Source organism: Eretmochelys imbricata, chromosome 18 (assembly GCF_965152235.1).
Source record: "Eretmochelys imbricata isolate rEreImb1 chromosome 18, rEreImb1.hap1, whole genome shotgun sequence".
Lineage (NCBI taxonomy): Eukaryota > Metazoa > Chordata > Testudines > Cheloniidae > Eretmochelys > Eretmochelys imbricata.
The window spans coordinates 16,693,796-16,716,154 of record NC_135589.1 but is presented as its reverse complement, the minus strand read 5'-3'; the positions used below and the strand labels follow the sequence as shown (position 1 = coordinate 16,716,154).

Below are 22,359 nucleotides of genomic sequence, written 5' to 3'. Positions count from 1 at the left end.
GATAGAAACCACTTCAAGACAGGGGTGCTGCAGCCCCCCCAGGGGCGGCATCTATGCTCCTGCCCCCCCAAAACTAAGTGCACGGGAAGCCCAGCGCGAGCTGCTGAGTCGTCCCCCCCCCGCCGCGCTCTCTATAGCTGGGGCTGGCCCCGCCCCCTTCGCCCAGCAGCGCCGCGTGTCAATCACCCCCCCCCCGCAGCGGCGCCGCGGCCCCGCCCCCCCCCCGGGCCCGCGCACGTGCCCCGGGCCCCGCCGCTCGCTCGCTCGCTCGCTGGCCGGGGCGCTGCTGGCCGGCCGGGCGCGGGGGCGATGGTTTTCCTGAGCGCGCCCTGCTGGCTGCGGAGCCGCCTGACCGACCGCTTCTGGAGGGTGCAGGCGGTGCTCAAGCATGCGCGAGTGAGTGAGCCCAGCCCCGCTTCCCGGCCCCGGCCAGGCCTCCGCCCCGGGCCTCTTTCCGCCCCGGCCCCGCTCGCGGCTTCGGCGCCTGCCTGGCCTGGCCTGGCCTGGCCTCGCCGCCTTTTGCGCATCTGCCGGGAGCCAGGCGCTTCCTCCTGCCCTGTCCCCGCCTCGCACCCAGAGCCCGCCGCTCCCAGCCCGGCCGCGAACCCGCAGGGGGTGGGGGGGTCGTGTCCCCCAAGGAGCAGAAGGGGGGTGGGTGTGTGGGGGTGTGTGTGTCGTGTCCCCCAAGGAGCAGAAGGGGGGTGTGTGGGGGTGGGTGTGTCGTGTCCCCCAAGGAGCAGAAGGGGGGTGTGTGGGGGTGTGTGTGTCGTGTCCCCCAAGGAGCAGAAGGGGGGTGGGTGGGGGTGTGTGTGTCGTGTCCCCCAAGGAGCAGAAGGGGGGTGGGTGGGGGTGTGTGTGTCGTGTCCCCCAAGGAGCAGAAGGGGGGTGGGTGGGGGTGTGTGTGTCGTGTCCCCCAAGGAGCAGAAGGGGGGTGGGTGGGGGTGTGTGTGTCGTGTCCCCCAAGGAGCAGAAGGGGGGTGGGTGTGTGGGGGGGTGTGTGTCGTGTCCCCCAAGGAGCAGAAGGGGGGTGGGTGTGTGGGGGGGTGTGTGTCGTGTCCCCCAAGGAGCAGAAGGGGGGTGGGTGTGTGTGGGGGGGTGTGTGTCGTGTCCCCCAAGGAGCAGAAGGGGGGTGGGTGTGTGTGGGGGGGTGTGTGTCGTGTCCCCCAAGGAGCAGAAGGGGGGTGTGTGTGGGGGGGGGGGTGTCGTGTCCCCCAAGGAGCAGAAGGGGTGTGTGTGGGGGGGTGTCGTGTCCCCCAAGGAGCAGAAGGGGTGTGTGTGTGTGTGGGGGGGGGGTGTCGTGTCCCCCAAGGAGCAGAAGGGGTGTGTGTGTGGGGGGGTGTCGTGCCCCCCAAGGAGCAGAAGGGGGGTGTTTGTCCCTTTTTTTTTGTTAGTTGCTTCCTCCCACACCCCATCCACTTAACAGTCTTGTCCTTCTTCTGGGCCTGAAGGTGACACTCCTGTTCCTCTCTTGAGTTGCCCAGTGCATGGTGGGGGGAATGGCAGAGAGCACAGATAAAGCTTTCACTCTGGTCTCCCCAGCGGCTGTGCTCTTCTCCATAATAGAGCCAGAAGTTCACACCCTTTGTTTTTTTTTATACAAAAGAGAGGCATGATGTTCTGGCGTAAAGGAAAATAGCTGACTTATTGGCTGTCCATGGTTGCCGTATAAATGGGATTAGATGGTTACCTGAGCCTTGCTTGCACATATAAGGTTAAAGGGATAGTGTGAACTTAAATTTGGTCCCCAGAAATATAAATACTGTAGAAACAAGTTTTGATAAAGCCTTAACCAAACATTCCCTCAGTGTTTGAAATCCAGACGCTGCAGCAGGAGCAATCTGAAAATGACACTTGAATATAAACAATGAAACTGGCTGAATTGACTTAATCTGAACTGATCAAAATGCAAAAAGTAAAGAGCATTAACAGTGACAAGTAAATGTATATTGGTAGATCTTCAGGTGTTCTTAGAACAGGTAAAGATACTTCTTTACAATACGACTTAAGTGGACAGTCTCTCTTTAATCCTATATGCAATAGTTTAAAAGGAATTTTCTGTAAGGGCATATTGTCAGCAGCTTTGGTGATATAATCAGCTGCTATAGCATTGAGCAGGGCATTGCCTACAATTAAATGGGCATATCCTACACTTTTGGGTCCCAGTCTAGCCATATATCATGACTACCCTGTGGGGACACTTGTTGGAGGGCAGACTAATTGCATGGTGCACTTGCCCAGTGTTAATTTTCCATATGTGCAACTGTGGTGGTTTCCACAGATACTATATGATCATCAGTGGTACACGAAGTGGCTCAAGCTATGAGACGTTACTAAGGATAGGGATTCCCAATTGATTTCCCGCTTTTTGCATACAGGCAGCCCCTTCTGTTTTTTAAGAGTTAGAAAGTTAGTGTGAGTTTGGCCCACTGTTAGAATCTGGGATTGAAAACTAAAACTGATTCTGTGCTCTGTCCAGCCAGTGAGAAACTGTAGTCTTTCTCAGGTACTTAATCTTTCAGTTACTATTTCCCCATTTGTAAAATGAGAAAATTGGCTGAGGCTTAACTAATGTTTGTAAAGTGCTTTGAGATTCTCTTAATGAAAGGCTCTTTAGAAATGCAAAGTGATATCTTCTATATTCATATTATTGAAAGGCTTTACAGCCTTATAAAGTTAATAACTGAACTGGAACATCTTGTTTTTGCCTTAGCATTTTCGTGGAAGGAAGAACCGCTGCTATAGATTGGCTGTACGAAGTGTTCGGAGAGCTTTTGTGAAGTCTACAAAGGCCAGAAGAGAAAAGAAGAAATTCATGAGAGCGGTAAAAAACAAACCAAAATGATAGATGTAAACAGTGAAACTGGAAGAGACTAGAGTCATTTTTATATAGCTGTTTTCCTACTCGGGGTATCCCAAAATGCTTTACAAACTGCTGTTGAAAGAGTAGTTTTCCAAGTTCAAGGCAAGTGCAATAGCCCCTGTTGGCTTTGTTGTAGCGCATGTTGCATCAGAATTTTAGCATTGAAGAAATGTTGGTCAGGACACATTGTATTTATTGAATCTGAGCACATCCATATGTCTAATTCTTTACCAAAAGAAAGCATCAACTAGAATATTTGTATTTTTATACTTAAATCGTTGTGTTTTTTAAGCTCTGGATTACGAGGATTGAAGCAGCTTCTCTTGAACATGGTTTGAAATATCCAGCTTTCATAGGCAATCTGCTTAAGGTAAGTGTGTTGCTTGAAGAAGAATTGCACTGAAATGGTGACATGTTGTCCAAAATTCTCATTGGTCTTTCAATCAGTCATTCCATAAAACACCCAGAAAACCTTCCAGTTCTGCTGATGAGGGATAAATATGAAATTTCTTGTCTATGCTTTTTCTTGCTTACTGCAATAATGTAGTCCTGTTTTATACTTGTATCTATTTGTGCTACAAGTGACCTTCTTTTATCTTGGCAGCATAAGAGCTCAACATAAGACTCATAACACATTCCTACCTCTTCACTATAAATTTATGTGATCAGAAGAACTTGTTTTCATTTATTCTTTAAAGGGACAGTGTCAATTTACATTGTTTGTTGTAAATGTTGTTACCTATGCTACTGTCAGGTCCTCAGAGTAATAGCTGCCTTTTTAGATATCAAGATATTTTAAAAATACAAAACAAATAAAACCTTGAATTACTAGAAGTGAGTTTAAAAATCAAAATTACTTTTCACTAATTAAACTGGTGCATTTCAGTCAGCTTGGACAACAAAAATAAATGCAGTCGGTTTCGCTGCTACATTCTTAGCACTTCAGTGCTCTTAAAACATACAGGGGGATTTGTTTCAAAGCTTCACATTAGAATTGGAAAAATTTGTTGGTCTTAGGTTTAGCTTGTTTCTCCAAACTTTTAACCTGAGCAAAATTTAAGATGGCAGTGTGCTTTAAACACTGTTAGTCGTCCCCCGCCCCCCCCCTCAATTAAGGCTGTAGAACAGCTGGATAGAAAATTAAACCAGTAGCTTATTTGATCAACTAATTAAATCAGATTTATTCTAAAGTTATCAAACTGTTAAAGTGCTTCTGTTGTTTTTATTGTAACTCTTGGTAACTAATGGAATAAAGTACTCTGCATAGAAGTTCCATCAAACTCAGACAAAGGAACAGGTATTTCAGAGAAAGTCAGTGTCCCTTGCATCTTAGAATTGTCCATCAGGGAGGTCCTTAGTTTCATTTTCCAAAAGAAGCAGACCTGGTTTCTATAATCTTTTGACATTTTAGATCATCCACTCATTGCTCTATGTAGTCTATAAAGGGACCGATCCTGAGGTCCTTCCATTTTGAGACCCTTTTAAGGGCTGGATCCTGAGTTCCGCATCCACCACTCCTGTGGAAGTCCATGGGAATTGTTGATGTGCAGCACTTCATGGGATTGGGCCCTGAAACTTAAACTTGGCTTTTTATTTAAAGGTGAAAATAAATGGATGGGCTGAGAATATTTCTGGATGTTATTGCATAATCTGAAGTACTATGTAGGGATGGTTAAGGAACAGGACTAGGAACTAAGAGCCAAGTTCTGTTGCCACCTCTGAAACGGACAACTTGTGTGACTCTGGCCAAGTCAATTTCTGTGTATCCATTTCCTCACCTCTAAAATGGATAGACTACGTTACAAAGGAGCACTGAGAACCTTGGATGGAAGTCACTATAAAAGTGCAAAACATTATTTCAATAAGAATTCCCATCCCTTTGGACATATTTACCTTGTTTGCTGGAATTTGAAAACTAGAGCATCCAAGATCAGGCTCTTACTATGTAGACTTCCATAAAGGAAGAGACTCCCCACTGTAGCTTCTGGAATTGGTTCAAAAGGGGTTTTAGAAAACCCGTGGTTATCTGTTTTGTATCGTATTGCTGTTGTTGAATTGTATGACACTTTCCCCTTGGGATATTCACAAAAATTAGATGTGTATCTTGTGAGGTTTTCGCAGGTAGTAAAATCAGATGTTCGTTTGCCTAAAATATCCATTAAATAGTAGCATTTTAATGAAACATGTATATAATAATGCACTTAAGAACTTAACAATGAACATTTGTAAAAGGATCATTACTATGCTCTTCATTGACCATCCTTCTTGCATTTAGTGCCAGGTGGAGCTGAACAGGAAAATGCTTGCTGATCTGGCTATTTATGAGCCAAAGACATTCAAGTCCCTAGCTGCCTTAGCCCAAAGGAGGAGACAAGAAGGCTTCCTTGATGCCCTTGGAGATGGAAAAGAACCAGAAGGAATATTTTCACGAATTGTACACCATTATTGAAGTGACAGGCATAATCTGCAATTATAGCTGCCTATTCTAAGCAGAGACTTGTATTTCAAAGTAAGTTTGCACCCCAGAGAACAAAAAAGGTCATATCTATGAAACAAAATCCTCTAAAATCAATCTAGCAAGAAAGAAGGAAGTCTTAGACAACTAGCTTGTAAACTTATGAGGACGGTTCTTTTTCCTTAGTGGTTTTGGTTAAAATTGCAATCTAAGCTTAACAGGGATAAACCCTACTGTGCAGAAGTCACTCTATGTCAAAATGTTGTGTAAACATTTTTGTTCTGTAGCAATCTAATAAAGGGTTTTTTATGTATTATGAAAATATCTGAATAGTCACTTCTGGTGTCACAGTACAATAACATACATTTTTAAATGTTGACAACTATCCCACATTGATGTTTTTCTACTTGCATCTATGTGGCACTCAGTGTTAATGAGGTTATATTGCAAAGCTATGGCTTAAATATATGATGCATAAGATGACTTTGGAAGTACCTGCTAAAAAGCAGAAAAAAGGAAAATCTTAAAGGCTTAGTAAGGCGTGTGCTGCAGCTAGTAGAGTTCTACTAAAATAAGTAGTCAGTCCATGAGATAAGCATGTGAAGGCATCTTTAAAAAAAGAAAAGCTAGTGAAATCACCAGAAATTCAGAAGTTGTTACGAGTATAAACCATGCCTTCTGAAGTATTGTGCCATCTAGCTTCATGCCACAAAATGTGGAGTATCTAGCTTTTCTTTAAACTAGAATATGTAAAAGAGTGCAGCACAGCTAAAGTATATTCAAGTGTAGCGGTCAGTCTTTCAAATTAGTTTAAAAATTAAACAGGCCAGTCTAGTAAGGAAAGTTTACATGTGATGTGTTGCCTAAAACCTATCCACAGAGTTGCTAATCTCTCACTGGTTCAATCTATACGACACTTGTATCAGTCAGGGGAACCTGAGATTAAGCCCATATCTACGCTACAACTGTGCTACTGTAGCACAGACCCTTCCTACATTGATGGGAGGGTTTTTTCCCCATCTATCGTAGTTATTCCACCCTTCTGGAGTGGTAACTGGGTGGATGGAGGAATTCTTCCATCAACCCTGCTGTAATCTACACTTGAGGTTAGGTGGACCTAAGTAAATTGCTCAAGGTGTGAATTTTTTCACAGCCCTGAGTGATATACCTAGCTTGATATAATTTTCTATTGTAGAGCAGGCCTTGCAGTTAAAAGCGGTAGTGCGATTGGGACCTCTGGCTGTGTAAAGGCTTTAAAACCCTAAACCCTCCAAGGCACTGGTCTTCAGGGGAGCACCACCCTACTATAAATGACCTAGCTAAAGCTGAAGCAAATGGAAGCTTACACTCAGATATATCTTCCAGTGAAATCTGTGTGCTGTAGTCTGTTCAAGGCAGATGCTGGTGCTGCTGCTGTGGAAGAGTTCCTGCTTGAGCTCTTATGAGGCATAGTCGTGCAAGATAAAACTACGGTTGTGGGAAGGCTGGTCAGTGTTGCCAATTTAAGATTTGGGGGGTAAGCCTTGGGAGACTTGTTTTACTTAAAGCCCCAGCTGCTGGAGTCAAGGGGTTATTTAGGAAACAAACTTTTAAAACTCTTGCCCTCCTGCATGACAGAGAAAAGCTTGAACAGTCCAATGGAGTGGCCCTGAGGGCTCCTGTCAGAAAGCAGATAAGTATGTGGGGTGGGAGGGCAATTGTACCGGGGCCCCCAACTGTCTGTAAGTGGAAGGGGGGACCCCAGTGAACATGAAGAAGGGGGGCTCCAGATTTCTCTCCCAGGCCCTCTCAATTCCCCCAGGATCTGTTTGAATACGTTTTTCAAATCCCCCCAGCGGGGGGCGGCTCCCCTGCCGTGGGCTGGGGGGAAGGGCTGGCTCGGGCCTAGCCGGTGGTGGCGACCTAGGCTTTGTCTGGGTGGGGGAGGGGGCGCGGGAGGCGCGCGATGCACGCCGGGCGGTCCGCCCACTCCACCCTGTTTCGAATTCCCAACCGCTGCGTCACGCCGCTTGCATGAGGCCGCAGGAGCCGCGTCACGCCGGGGGCAGGCCGGCCAATCCGAGAGCGGCGCCTCGCTGCCACCCGCCAATGGGAGGCGGGCGTCGGGGGAACGGGCGGGACACCGCCCGGCGCTGGGGAAGGGGAAGGCGAGAGAGCTGTGAGGCGGCGGCCCAAGATGGCGGCGGGGACGGGCAGCGCGGCGGCCGTGGTAGCGGGGGGCCCGGGCGGGCTGCCGGCGGCGGGGCCGGCCCCGGCGGGGGGCGGCGCCCCGGGCCCCGGCGCGGTGCTGATCGGGGACCGGCTGTACTCGGGGGTGCTGATCACGCTGGAGAACTGCCTGCTGCCCGACGACGCGCTGCGCTTCACCCCCTCCATGGGCAGCGGCCTGGACCCCGACACCGAGACCCAGCTGCGCGTCACCGGCTGCGAGCTCATCCAGGCGGCCGGCATCCTGCTGCGGCTCCCGCAGGTGAGCGGGGCGGGGGGGGCCAGGCCCGCGGCGGGGGGGGAGGGGCAGCTTCCGGTCTCAGGGGGCGAACGGGGCCGGGGAGGCAGGCCCGGGCGGGGCCGGCTCGGGGCCCACGGCCGCCGGGGGCGCTGGGCCTTAGTTGCCTGGGAGTGTCGCGCTGGGAGGGGAGGGGGGGAAGCTTTGTTCTCCCCGCCCGTCTAGGCAGGGCCCCGCCGTCTCTGCTGGTGCCCAGGGGCCGCTGCGACACCCCCCCCCCCGTACTCCCAGAAACCAGGTAAAACCCGCCCCCGGCAGCAATCGGGGGGGGGCGGGCAGCTCCCCGGGCCCCGCACCCGCGTTTGCAATGGGGAGGGGGGACTCGGGATCAGGAGGCGCCCCCGGCCTTTTGTTTCCCAAGGAACCAGGCGTGTGAAACTGGCCCTGTTGTGCCCTTTACGGGCAGCGTCCCGCCCCTTGTCCCGGCCGGCTCTGCTGGGACCGGAAGCGGCTGATGTAACCATCTCTTCCTGTGAGCCCAGGGCCGCGGTTGGCTCAGCCCTCCAGGGTCCTTCCTGGTAGCTCGGCCAAGCCTCGCTCGTTTCTAAGGGGGGATCCCATCCCCCGCCGCCGCGCAGGCTTTTGCTTTGCTGCGGCTGGTAACGCGCACGATTTCGCAATGCCCTTCAGATGGGGTTTCTTACATTCTTTCTCGTGTGACATGTCGCCCGTCGACTTTCCTGGCGAGCTTCAATTCCTCCTTTACGCTGCCAGTAAAGAAAATGGGACAGTCAGATGTTACCATGATGTTTGGAGGGGTTTAAAAATGCCACTATGATTGAAACAAGGTTAATGAGACCTTCAGTTAAAAAAATAAATAAAATTGTTTTTTTGCCTAGTGCTGCTACCAGTAATCTTTATTTTAGCTGTTTTAATTTCTCTAGCCATCTTTTCTTGCATCTGTGTGTGTTTAGTATGGCACAAGGGAGTTTTTTTAAATATGATATGTGACAGTAAAACCACAAAGACTGGCTGGGGAGCTTGGGGGCAGATTTACTTGACATTTAGTGCTGACTCATGGTTAAAATGATTCCACTTTGAGTTGGTGGTTGCCTTTTAATATTGCTCAGCGAACATAGAACCAAAAATAAACAAGTAGGAGTATTTGCATAGATGGCACAGCACTGGGGGCCGTTTGGACTGTAGTGTCCACCCTCATAATTACTTTTGAGTGTCCCCATAAAATATTTTGTTTGGTACTTTTCTAGTATCTCATCTGTTTTAAGATTGCACATTACAGTTCTAGGTGTTGAAAACCAATCCTTTATGGTGGCGTAGCTTTTTTTTAAGCTGATAGTTGCAGAGTCAGGCATTTCTAATGGGTTTTATGGGACTCAGATTTGTTGTAGTAATTCATCTTGCTCTAGAATCCTGTATGAAGATGCTAATATTGGATTACCATTTTTTCTTTTCTCTCTAGGTGGCAATGGCTACAGGGCAGGTGCTGTTTCAACGTTTCTTTTATACAAAATCTTTTGTGAAGCATTCCATGGAGGTAAGGATTCTTTTAGAAAATGCACTATGCATTTGATTTCTCTCGTGTTTGAGAGCATGTGTTATGCCCTGTTGAACTATGTGTACAGGAAACTTTTGAGCTATAGATATGTTGTTTAGTTAAACACAGTTTTACACATCTACATTATAACAAATACTTATCTTAAAATTTTGAATATTTCTTGTTTTTACCACCACTTTCTCTTATTATCCCTCCTAAAGCTCTTGGAGGCGATCAGTTCCAGATTTGAGCAAAACATCAGTATGTTGCAATACTTATATTTCAGCATGTGTCAATGGCCTGTGTTCATCTGGCATCCAAAATTGAAGAAGCACCGAGGCGCATAAGAGATGTAATTAACGTATTCCATCGCCTTCGGCATCTAAGAGAGAAAAAGTAAGTTTAGAATTTGAAAAGTGTTCGCTTTCTTCACGGCCAGTTGTTTAAATGTGGGGACTACTGAACGTGAGAGCCTGAGTTTAGTACCCTAGCTAGCCATAGTTGTTGCTTTGCCTATGGGGGAGTTCAGCTGCATCATGACTCAAGGAACGTAGGGTAAAACCTTGTTTGGGGAATGAAAACCAAAACATTAATCTGGTTATTTTCTTAACTAGAAGAATGCTTGTACTGTTGTAAATACTAACTAGTTTGCATCAAAATATAGTAACCTGCATATGTGTCCAAGTAGGATGGTTGGGTGTCTTTTAATATTGGCATTTCACTCTTACTTGATGGAATCTGAAATAATGTCTTACAGAAAACCTGTACCTCTACTACTGGATCAAGATTATGTTAATCTGAAGAATCAAATCATAAAAGCAGAGAGAAGAGTTTTAAAGGAGCTGGGGTTCTGTGTTCATGTAAAGCACCCTCATAAGGTTTGTACGATGTTCAGCTAACCTATAAAACAGTGGGTGTGTGTTTCTTACACTCTGCCTGTTCTGGGTAAAACTGGATAAAAGCTTCTTGTTCCACAATACTGAACCCAGTGAAGCTAGTTTACAGTGATCTTGCTATCTTGTTTCTCATTCAAGAGAGTCTTAATAGTTGGTCTTGTAGCTCATTGGTCAGTGAAGACTGAAGGTGGATGCAGATGTTAAGAACGGGTTAGACTTAACTGTACTTGGATACTTCACTTTGTCATAGCATGAAAACTTATTGTTGAATGAGCAGGTAATTTTGGTGTTAAATTCTGAAGCATTATGAATAACTCCTCTTTGACTAAGGCTCTCAAATATCCCTTTTGTAGAATCTAGCTCTGATTATAATATTCGTCATTACTGATGAGATGTGTGAAATTCTCAGTCCCAGGAATGGTCTTCCCCAAAGTGTGCTGGACTCTGCTCCCCATATGAGCTAGTCAGCACTGCTGTTTGAATCTAATAGAAGGTTAAAGTAGTGTAAGGGCTCTCCTTTTCCTTGCACTGCAGGTATCTGCTCTCTGTCTTGCAGCAATGGGCTACTACTTCAGACCTCTTCAGCTCGCTGTAGTGTAAATGCTCTTTAAATTTGAGATCAAGTGTCCTCTGATTAAAAATATGTAGGTACCTTGCTCTGTTCAGATTTTCTCTGCCCACTGCAATTCTTTCTGAGCCTCCTTATTTACTGGGGTACTGATCACAGGAATGAGCATACTCCTTCACCCACTAATGCTTGTGAATTTCATGTAATCATTTTGTTTTATCCACCGTCTTTTTTTTTTTTTTTTTTGTGGTTCACAAAAACTTTGTTTTGTATGTTGCTGTGAACCTTTTAAACTTTGCAAAAGCGAAAGAGGGAAGAAATGTTGGCTAGGTTTAGTCCCTCCCAATGGAGATGTTTTGTGGTGGATTGGTGCCACTTTTTCCAGTTGGCAGTGTTTCCTCCCCTGTGGCAGCTAGAAGAGGAATGTTGAGTTCTATAGGAAAAGCATATCTATTTTGAAAACTGAGTGGAAGGCAAGACTTTTAGATGAATAGGATGACTGAGCTCAGAAAGAGGAGTATGAGGGAGGTCAGATTTGGCTGTGCACATAAATTTTTGGAACCTGTTCTTTCCCCCTTTGTAATTGAAGGCAGAAACTACCCTGGTATACACTTGGCATCTTACAAGCACTCTTTCTGTGGATATTTGGGAATGTTAAAATCTAGAACAGAATATCAGATGCCACATGGACATCCCCTCTGAATTAAATATTTGGCTCTAGAGATTCTTGGTAATAACTCAATAACCCATATCTTCCAGATAATCGTTATGTACCTTCAGGTATTAGAATGTGAACGTAACCAACACCTGGTCCAGACTTCATGGTAAGTTGATCTTGCTTGTTATATGAGACCAGCAGGGCAGTGGCAGAAATATGTCATTTGAGGCACTCTGGGCAACATTGGTGTAGCCCACAACTATGTTCATGGAATAGACAGTTCCAGTGTTTCCTGGAGTGCCCCAACCTACTACCCAAATGTTGATCGGCCTCTAAGTTTCAGGCACTGTCTTAAATGGTAAGATAGCTTTTAAACCCCTCAACCCTTGCTTTTTCTTCCCTTTTCTCCTACCCTTTGCCCTCCCTCTAAAGTGAAAATGTTAAGTGGTTGTTTCTTTGGGTAAATCATACGTGCAGTTCTTGTCCGTCGCTGATGCTGGGAGACAGACTTTCCCAACACTTGAGCTGCTGGTTGCAACAAGGGCATCAGGAACCCTCGACATAAATCCTTTTTATGCACATGGATAATCCAAGATGTCAGCTACTAAGACTGGATAACTCAAGTGTTTTTGCATTTGCCATGAAACATCTTCTGCCTGTCTTGTTGCTTCACTGTAGTGAAGAGACTCATTTGGGGATGGGTATCGAAGTTAAAATTCCAGATCTTTATTGTAACAAACTTGTAACTCATGAAACAATGACATAATTTAAAAATTGGAATAATGAATCTAAAGGTCATATTTCTGCTGACTGAACTCTCTGGTACTGTGATCTGTTTGGTGGAGAACCTATTTTGACTTTTCTTTTCTGTACTCTTTTAATCAAAGGGTAGCCTCTGAGGGTAAGTGACTAAGACTTCTCCTCTGCTGCCCAAGCGCTATGGTGCAGGGATAACTGCCGTCTTCAGTCAAACCAAAGCAGGCTCTACAAAGAGAAGGCTGACTCTAGACAGGTGGTATAAATACGATAGTATAGTAACTGGCCAACTGCTTCTTGTGCTTATACTTTTGATTTTTGTTGTTGTGCCGTTGACTCTATTGTATATTTTAGAACTTGATTGTTTACGTTTTGAAAACTGTTATTGTTAATGTTTTAACTATGTTAAAGATGCTGTACGTTTTTAAAAAGCCAAAAAATATATATATATATATATATATTTTAAGGTGGGATTTAAGTCTTATGGGTAAATTATCTAACTGGTAGACTTCAGTTTTTATCATATCTGTGGTTGTTATTTAATCCAACACTGAAGATACTTCAGTAGAAGGTCTGCCGTTTGGAATTAAGTACAGCAATGACACTGGACATTTTCCCTACTTCCAGATTACATAGTACCATTGAATTCAGAATTCACATGTGAAGTAAGACTATTAGGCACCAATTTCCCTTTTTTGTTTGGGATGCAGAGAAATAACTATTAGAGCAATACCCTAACCATTCATTGCTTCCAGTACCTGGAAGGTCATGGGTATCCAGTGTAACTGATGTTTGAAGTGCAGTGGTTTTAGAGAACAACTTAAAGCTGAAGTAACGTGACAGATGTTTAATTCTACATGCCCCCTAAACTCTCAACCCAAAGGCCAGCTGCACAGTTAGCCAGTTAGATTTTGTTTAGAGGTTTGGAAAAGGAAGCCCATTCATCCTTCACAAGGTATGAATATTACTTCTCGCTGCACTTAATTTCACAAAGGCTTTCTCTGATATCCTTCAAAGTGTCTTCTCCATAGCAAAAACAGGTGATAGAACATCATGACTTAGTTTAAGCTTTCCTCATGGGCAAGGTGAAGGACAGTCAAGAATAAGCCTTTAACTTGCCACTTTTTTCCCAGTGATCAGTCGCTCCCCACGTGTTAGAACTGAAATGTATAGCAAAGGACTAAAGCACATAGATGGGAAAGTGATTCATGAGCACCTCCTCTTTCTGTAACTGGTTTTAAACGGGCTGTGGGCTCTGGTTTGGGCCTCCTTGAGTTAGTGAATCCTTGTGTACTGCATTACCCGCATGATCAATTTCAAACTCTCTTCTTAGATAGCTTGTATAACTATATGGTGGTCTTTGTTTTGGGTGGTGTTTTCTCTCTTGCCCACCTGACACGCTGCTTGAAAGAAATATTACTTTAAAAGTTATACCTTTAAGCATTTTATTTGTTGATAAATTCAGATGCAAGTATTTTGAAAATACAAACTTCCTTGAGGATTTAAAATCAAAATCTTTTAAAATATGTACTGACTGTTGTGGAATATGTGCAATATTTTACAGTTGTCTCATTCTGTGAATATTCATTTTAAGAAACCTTGTTGAAATGGGACATTTGGAAACGATACTGTCATATGCCAGAGAAGAGGAGATCTGTTTGAATACTGAACCATCCTCTGCATTGATGTTCCCAAATATCTGGATTTCTTCCACGACTAGCTTTTGCATCACAAGTGGATTCTGTCTTGGATGCTGTCTCACTAATGGAAAATGGACAGGTTCCAAAAACTTTCCAGTGGAAATGGGTACATGCTGAAGTGGATTGCATTTCTCCGGAGAACTCCAGCAGGATCGGCAACTTTGAACACTAGCTTTGAGTTTGCATGCTTCTCTGCACTCTGGGATTGAGCCTAGATTTCTGTTACTGAGTTCTTTACAGATTATATGTTGTCTCTACAAAAACATTTTGTTTTTGCATGAGAGCAGGCCAGTAGATCTAGAGGGAAAAGTAAAGTTAAAATTGGTTCTCTTTCATAACTGATTTGTCTGACAGCCAGTCAGAAACTTATTCCCAACCACATATCCATCCTCTTGAAGAAATTTTTTCTAACTTCTCTTCAGATTTACAGGAGTCTAGCATTTGAGCTTAGTAATAGAATGCAGAGAGAAGTAGTTACTGTAGAATGGAAGAGAATAGAACAGAGAGGCCTCGTGCAGGGGGTTGCAATTGTCCCCTTATTGTGTCTTTCAGGAATTACATGAATGACAGTCTACGAACAGATGTCTTCGTAAGATTCCAGCCAGAAAGTATTGCCTGTGCCTGTATCTACCTTGCAGCTAGAACACTGGAGGTGAAACATCTATTTATATTTTGTCGTTTCCGTTTCCATTAAGGTTTTCATGTAGAAGTAGAAAATTGAATATATGAATTTCTCAATTGTAGATCCCACTTCCTAATCGTCCTCACTGGTTTCTACTGTTTGGAGCAACAGAAGAGGAAATTCAAGGGATTTGTATAAAAATCCTGCAGCTATATACTCGGAAAAAGGTTCGCTATTGTTTTATACAATGTGTATTCGGTATTTCTTAGAAGATAGGGCAAAACATCTTACTCCCATTGAAGCCAGTTGCAAAGCTCCCACTTCTCTGGGAGCAGGATCCAGACCCTGTGAGTCATATCCCTTCTAAGCATGGATGGTCAATTGAAACAGTACAGAGAACTAATTTTTTTATGTGCATTTGCAGGTTGACTTGTCTTATCTGGAAAGCAAAGTAGAAAAGAAAAAACTAGCCATTGAAGAGGCAAAAGCACTAGCTAAAGGTCTGCTACCTGACAGGACTCCCAATTTGGATAACACGTCAGGCTTTTCCCCTGTTCCTAAAAATGGTTGGTATCAATGTACTTAGTTTGCATATTTGGACTGCATTGCTTTTTGCCCATATTTTGGGGGTATTACAGTGACTTAACTTGAGTAAGAATCCTGTCTCAGGCTATTTTAGATTGCAGGGATTCCTATGTTAAGCTGTCTGTATTCCAAATGATGATGCAAATGCTGCTGTTTTGCAGCGTAATCACTCTGTAGAAAGGAGGAGTCAAACTACTCATGAAATTTTTTCCCCATTCTTTTTCTTAGCCTCATGTTCGTATGTGTGCTAGAAGAAAGGCAGCATTGGGACATAACACGAAACTATTTGTTATGTACTAAGTTTACAGCCTCAGAAATTTACTTTAGATTTGAATAACTCGTGACTTACCTAAAGGTGTTCAAGTTTCACCCTTTATCTGTATGTACTGCAAAGGGTATCTAGAGGGATGTGGTAATTTAGTCGACTCTTGCCCTCATTAGTCAGGACAGGTGACCCATTCAACCACTGCTTGCCACTCTTTACAATTGGGTTGCCTGCTAAAGATTGACATCTCTTTGATATGCATGTGGGGGGGCGGGATGAAGTGTAAACTTTTACATTTTTCTTTTAGAGTCCCCAAAAGAAGGTAAAGGAAATAAACCTTCCCCACTTGCTGTGCAGGCGATGAAGAATGCTAAACGAAAAATGGATGGAACAAAAAGAATGAATTCCAACAGCCCAGTGAATGGGTAAGATTCCACGTTCTATAGATTTTTACCTCTTTTTCTCCTAGCACTTAAATCTAAATCTTACTTGGATTCTGTCCTTCATAGCGTTCAGAAAGGAAGGGAGAGCAGGAGTGGAAGCAGAAGTCGAGAGCAGAGTTATTCAAGATCGCCATCTAGATCAGCGTCTCCTAAGCGCAGGTATGTACTGAAATGGGTGGAAGTTCCGAGTCCCATTTGTAACCTGCTATGCTAATGGCAAACTACCATCCCAGAGAATGGTGCTTTGGTAGTCAGTGGACTCTGTCGAAGCAACAACTACAGCGATTTGTATAAAACTTTAAACCCTGTTTGAGCTCTGGAAGTGAGACTAGTGTATGGAGGTGCAACATGGTGGCCAGTGTAAGTTAAAGTGAAGTTTAGGGTTCGAGGAATAACTGCATATGAATGGCAGCGTCTTACTCAGCAAATCCGCTTCTTGTGCCCATAGTCCTTTCTGCTAACTTAAATGACAACAATAAGTTTATACTGCTTCTTACTATCCTCGCCATAGACACAACAAAGTTTGGGGGATAGGGAAATGGAGTCTCCCTCCATTATGCCTTGTGCCACCTGTACCAAACACTGGGGTTGCACTAGCAGAACTGAGGTCCAAATTTGGCCTGCAAAGCCTCTTACTGATGGTGATGCTCAGGCTAGGAAATTAGAAGAAAAATCTATGGTAAATTGGCTCAATTTAATCATGGGAACCCCCCCAAATCCATACATCTTCTAAAATTCTTACAGAAAGAAATCAGCTTCATAATTACAGCAAAAGGTTTTGGATTGTTAATAAAGTGTGTTGTGAAAGATACTGTTCAGTATTCCAAAGGATCTCAGTTTTTTACCCATCCAACAACAGATATAATGATTACAAATGTTACCTATTATTTTAGTCCTACAGGAAATTACTTGCACTGTGTTTTAATTCGTTATGGGGTGTGAGCTGGGGAAGTATTCTGTTTGAAGGCAGGTGACACAGACAAAAGCTAAAATCTGTTGTTGAAATAAGTTCTAAGGTTTGCTGGTTCAACTAATCAAATTAGTAGCTCTCTGTTTGGAGAAGCGGCTTTTGCTTGTAAGATCTGTTTTGAGGGCAGTTTTCAACCTCAGTTGTAGCTGACAAGTAAGTAAGGGTAGCATTTTAAAGGACAGTGTCAAATCATTTTCTTCTGAAACCTTTTTCCTTGTGTTCCAAGTAGCACCTAAGATTATAGTAATCTGTCTTGCTTTTAATGCTGTAAAGTAATCGGGCATTGATTTTTAAAGCACTCACTGTTTGTTCTCGTCTCCTCCTGCTTCCCTGTCTTAGAAAAAGTGAAAGCTACTCGACATCGAGTGGTTCCAAATCCCACAGCCGCTCCAGGAGTCGCAGTGATTCTCCCCCAAGACAGTTCAACCATAGTGCTAGTTACAAAGGCTCTAAAATGAGGAGTTACAAAAAGTCAAAGGACTACAAATATTCGACACACAAGCCGAGGAAGTCCCGCAGCAGGAGCTCATCACGTTCCCGAAGCCACTCGCGGGAGCGTTCTGATCATTCTGGGAAGTACAAGAAAAAAAGTCACTACTACAGAGAGAGACACGAGCGTTCCCGCTCCTATGAGCGTGCAGGTCATCGTTACGACCGAGACCACCCTGGCCACAGCAGGCACAGGAGATGAGCGCTACAAGGGCTTCTCCTCTGTCCTTGGGGATTCAGAGTGGAGCCCGGCTTCCCCCATTTTGCCCTTGTAGCATAGGGTTAGCCTGAGTCTAAACCACTTAGCAGCAGTAATCTTTTCTAACCTTGTGCTTGTTAGCATGATCCAAATACAAAGACACTGAACAGACATGATGATGTGGAAGACTTGATCTGGTAGATGGCTTGGTTGTTCTGCTGCTGGAGTGTCTCTTAGGAAACACTGAAGAGCCTCTCTATTGTAGTGGCTGCTCCTATGCCTGCTCTTTGGGAATAGGTATATTTGCATACTGTAGTGCAATGGTGTTAGTATATTTCTGGACTTGGAGTACTGAGAGCACCAATTTCCTTGCTCAGCAATTAGAGAATTCTGCTGAACCAGCCCTTCCTGGTGGAACTAGAAGAAAGCTCAAATGTTTCATGAACACCATTAGTGGCTTGGTGCTAACAAAGCTGTCGTTTCATACTGACTCAATTATGTTGTACAAATGTAAGGTGATATTTCTAGAACTGATGCCTATATTAGGTTACACTTGTGTATATATTTTGCAGTGTTTAACAATACAATATGGGAATATGGCCTTATTAGCCCTTATACTTTCTCCACCATGTAAATAAGCATTTGTTTAATACAAGTGAAAGCTATATACTGAAAAGTCAAAACTTGAATTCTATCAATTTAAGATTTGTTTAGAGAATTCTGATAAATGTGAAAGTATTTAGCTCTGTGTATTGAAAGTAGTATATTTTTATCCGTGCAATGCTGTGTGCAGGCCACCAGCTCATAGAGAAGTTTCATATATATACATTTTTATGTGTTTTGAAAACTCTATACTCAGGATCTTTGACACTCTGAAGAATTGGTAGTTTGTCAGTCTGCTTGCTTGTTTAAAAACAGAAGGTGTAAAAAAACAGCCCAAGTACACAGCTCAGAGGTATCCGTTTTAGTGGTATATCTGAGCTGTTCCTGTGCTCCCTAATTTCATTAAAGTATTTGATTTTGTATTTAAACTCTATGATGTTACTGTCTATTGTAGTTCAGAGACTTCTAAGTTGTACTGCCATGCTAATCAAAAAGGGGACAAACAACCTGACTTTAAATAGGGGTAAATGAATAGGTTATAAGGTTTTTATTTTTAAACTGGCGTATACCATTGCAAATATAAATACTGTTTCAGAGTAATTTTGTAGCACATGGTTACAGGGGATGCGAGTAATGGTAAAACAGATCTCTTCCTTTCCCGCGGGAGGGAGTTAAACGCTGTGCAACCTAGGTCCATAAGAGTTTTCATCAGTGCAGGTGTAATAGAGGGTTAGCTGCCTGAAGTGGTGTGTTTTCCTACCCTTGGAAAGAAAGTAATGGTGGCTGCTGATAGGTTGAAGTGGTTCCTGTGAATTTCAAGCCACTGAGGGTATGTCGACACAGCCCGCAGCAGCGAGCTCCTGAGCCTGGGTTGACCGGTTCACACGCTGTAGCACTAAAAATAGCTGTGTAGACATCATGGCTTGGGCTCTGAAGTCAACAGCATTATTTTTAGTGCAGTAGTGAGAGCCTGAATCTGTTGACCCAGGCTTGGAGGCTCACAGCCAGAGGCTGTATAGACATAGCCTGATACAGCATAGATTAGCTTTAGTTGCCTAGATACTAAAGTGAGGGTGGGGCAAATGCCCTCATATGTCTTCGAGGGATCTGCTGGCAGGCTCATCCCAGGAGCATTTACAAAGATTTTCAGTGTCCCATCAACAGGTGTGCACAGCATGAGGGGTGAGTCAGCCATTGGTATGGCATTAAAGTTCCTTGTTCCTGTATCCCAGAACAGAATTGTGCAAGCAGTGCAGTATAACATGCAAATTTGCCTTGGAAGAAGGGTGCTCCTGGGTTCCACCCCACGAATCACAGTTGGGTGGGGGGGGGGAATAAACAAAATGCTGTAGTTTCTAGAGCTGAACAGCAGCAGCCTCCCCTTCCTGCTGTTTTTGCCCTGGCCCTTCTCACGCCCTAATGAATCTCATGGCAGCTTCTTCATGTTGCCACCGTTTCCCATGTACTGCTCTGGAGCAGGGGAAGCAGAGCAACCACAAGGACCTGAAGCAGGGCTGTTCCCGGTGGATCACCTAGGAAGTGCTGAGCACCCCAAGCTCTGACAATCAGGCCTCCCCAAAGTGCCTCAGATTGGGATAAAAGGGGAGGCACCCAGAGTAACTCATCACACATGCTGCCCTGCGTGTGCCACAATGTATCGTGAACGTTGCTGTCTATCACTGCAGCCAGGGTTAAACGTTGCTTGCTCTGCCATCTGACCTCAGTGAGTTTCTAAAAAAAAAAAGTAATAAAAATCCTTTGTTTTTAAAGCAAAATCACTTGAAACTAATTGAGCTGACCACTGAGGTAAACTAGTGGGAAGAGACTAAACAGTGATGGTGCAGTTAAGCCCCGTGGATAAGTTTATTGGCATGTTAGACTTTTTCCTCGAGTGTTTCAGGTTTTTTTTTTTTCTTGTTTGTTTTTCTCCATTGGTTCAGAGTTCTGGCAATGCTGCTACTTACACTTCACTCTGATCTGTTTTTTTTTTTAAACTTGACCATAAACCCCCTAAAGAGGCTTTACTCCATCCAGCAAGTCACAGCCCCTCCAAAAGCAATACTGGGACAGGAGAAACTTAAGCATTTGGTATAAGGAACTTTAATCTTCTGTAAGGATATGATGTCCACGTGGAGAAAATGACTGGTCTAGCTATACCAGTAAAACTCCCCTGTGCCTGCTTGTCTTCCTGAATAAGAGTGCTTGTTTTCTGATATTTATACTGCTTTCAAAGCAAATTAAAAATCAGAAAAGAGCCTTCCTTTTTGGGGATACGAGTGTCCGTATGGGGAATTCTACCACTCTGGCTATGCTAGTGATCTTCCCTGTGGAGACCAGCCCTCAGTTGAATGCCATTTCAGAATGTTGGGGGGGGGAGGGCGCTATAGTCACCTCCCACATACATGAAAGAGCTGCTATCCCTCAAACAGCATATGAGCTAATTTTGGACATGACGTGGAAAGGGTGACAGAAGTTTGAAGTCAATGAGGACAAGGGTTACAGTAAGGTCCCAGAGTTACCTAGCTTTGCATGTAGCTGCTATATGGTTCCATAACAGTGGCTTTTATATGTAACTCGCTTTTTGCTTATGATGATCTATTACTTTACATTACTGGTCAAACTTGAGGGACTTTAGTCTTTAGGTATCTTCAGCGCCTGTTTCTCAAGTATGCCAAGTAGAAGCAGTTGTCTGTAGGCTGAGACATGGGAAAACTCTCTAGAGTTTGTTAGGATTGTGCAGTGTCAAGGAATATAACTTGAGAGTGTGAGGAGGGGAAAGATACTAGCATGGAGTTATGCTAACTGGTTTCAGCCAAGCTGGTCTCTTCTTTCATCTATTCAAAAGCCAGCAAACTACCTGCCTTTGCCTGTATTTTGCACACATGGAGGGAAACTGAAGTAAGTTCACACTTCAATGGCTATTTGGATTATTTCATATACATTGTCTTAAAGTAACAAGCTCAAAGCAGTACATCAAAGTAATCTTGACCCGTCCAAAGTGTTACACTCTGTTTGGATTAGAAAGAACAGAAGAATGGCTCTACTCAGTCAGACCAATGATCCATCTAGCCCACTATCCTGTTGGCTGGCAGTGGCCAGTGCCAGTTGCTTCAGAGGGACTGAATGGAACAAGGCAACTTAACGAGTGATCCATCCCTTATCATCCACTTCCAGCTTCTGGTAATCGGAGCTTGAAGGAAAGCCAGAGCATGGGATTGCATTCCTGATCATCTTGGCTAATAGCCACTGATGGACCTGTCCTCCATGAACTTATTCTTTTTTTAACCCGCTTATACTTTTGGCCTTCAAAATGTCCCATGGCAATGAGTTGACTGTGCACTGTGTGAAGAAATACTTAAGTTTGTTTTAAACCTGTTCCCAAATTCATTTCATTGGGTGACCCTTTGTTCCCGTGTAATGTGAGAGGCCAAAGAACACTTCCTTGTTCGCTTTCTCCACCCCATTTGTGATTTTATAGACTCTATCATAGCCCCCCTTAGTGGTCTCTCTTCCAAGCGGAACAGTCCCTGTCTTTTTAATCTCTCCTCATATGAAAGATGCTCTGTACCCCTTCTCTGTACTTTTTCCAATTCTAATCTATCTTTTTTGAGATGAGGGGACCCGAACTGCATGCAGTATTCAAGGTTTGGGCGTACCATAGATTTATCGAATGGGATAGATAAGGAAAATACACCCTTTCCGAACGGACCCTAAGATTGTTTGCTCTGTTTGCTGCTGCTGCTGCATAGTGAGCAGATGTTTTCAGAAAACGATCCATGATGATTCCAAGATCTTTCTTTAGTGGTAACAATGAATTTAGACCCCATGTTGTATGTATAGTTGAGATTGTTTTCCAATGTGCGTTACTTTGTATTTGTCAGCATTGAATTTCATCTGCCCTTTTTGTTGCCCAGTCACCCAGTTTTGTGAGACCTCTTTGTGGAGTAATCTTGTTCTGCCCAGAGTCTGCATGTACCCTCTGTCCTTACTGCCTAATGTAGCTGCAAAGGGATCAACCAGGTGCATTTAGCAGAGTAAAATGCATCTCTTTGCTCATCCCAGTCTTTAAAGGGGGGGGGGGGGATGGCCTCTTCCTTTTATCATCAGCTCAGCTCTGTTAGTCATTTCAAATATGAGGGCTTTTATCGTCAAAGGTGCCTATTTCCCATTGACATCAATTGGAGTTAGGTGCCTAAATTCCTTTAAAGATCTGGGCCCAGAGGCCTCCTCTCCAATCCCTTAGAGAAACAATCCTTCAAAGGATTGTGATGGCTGCACAAGGGGAGCAA

General features: G+C 44.2%; 2 protein-coding genes across 2 annotated transcripts; both read left to right on the top strand.

Annotated features, from left to right (window-relative positions):
- The first annotated feature begins 226 nt into the window (after window positions 1-226).
- MRPL20 (mitochondrial ribosomal protein L20) lies at window positions 227-5,639 on the top strand. The gene is made up of 4 exons (XM_077837422.1): window positions 227-396; window positions 2,711-2,821; window positions 3,153-3,230; window positions 5,136-5,639. The coding sequence occupies exons 1-4, from the start codon at window positions 310-312 to the stop codon at window positions 5,307-5,309; spliced, it is 450 nt and encodes a 149-aa protein (XP_077693548.1). The 5' UTR covers window positions 227-309; the 3' UTR covers window positions 5,310-5,639.
- Window positions 5,640-7,260: 1,621 nt separating this feature from the next.
- On the top strand, window positions 7,261-18,498 carry CCNL2 (cyclin L2). The gene is given in 11 exon segments (XM_077837048.1): window positions 7,261-7,785; window positions 9,242-9,316; window positions 9,603-9,712; window positions 10,074-10,194; window positions 11,540-11,604; window positions 14,447-14,546; window positions 14,639-14,743; window positions 14,941-15,082; window positions 15,674-15,791; window positions 15,876-15,968; window positions 17,119-18,498. Coding segments are annotated over 11 exon segments (1,806 nt in total). The 3' UTR covers window positions 17,471-18,498.
- Window positions 18,499-22,359: the final 3,861 nt, after the last annotated feature.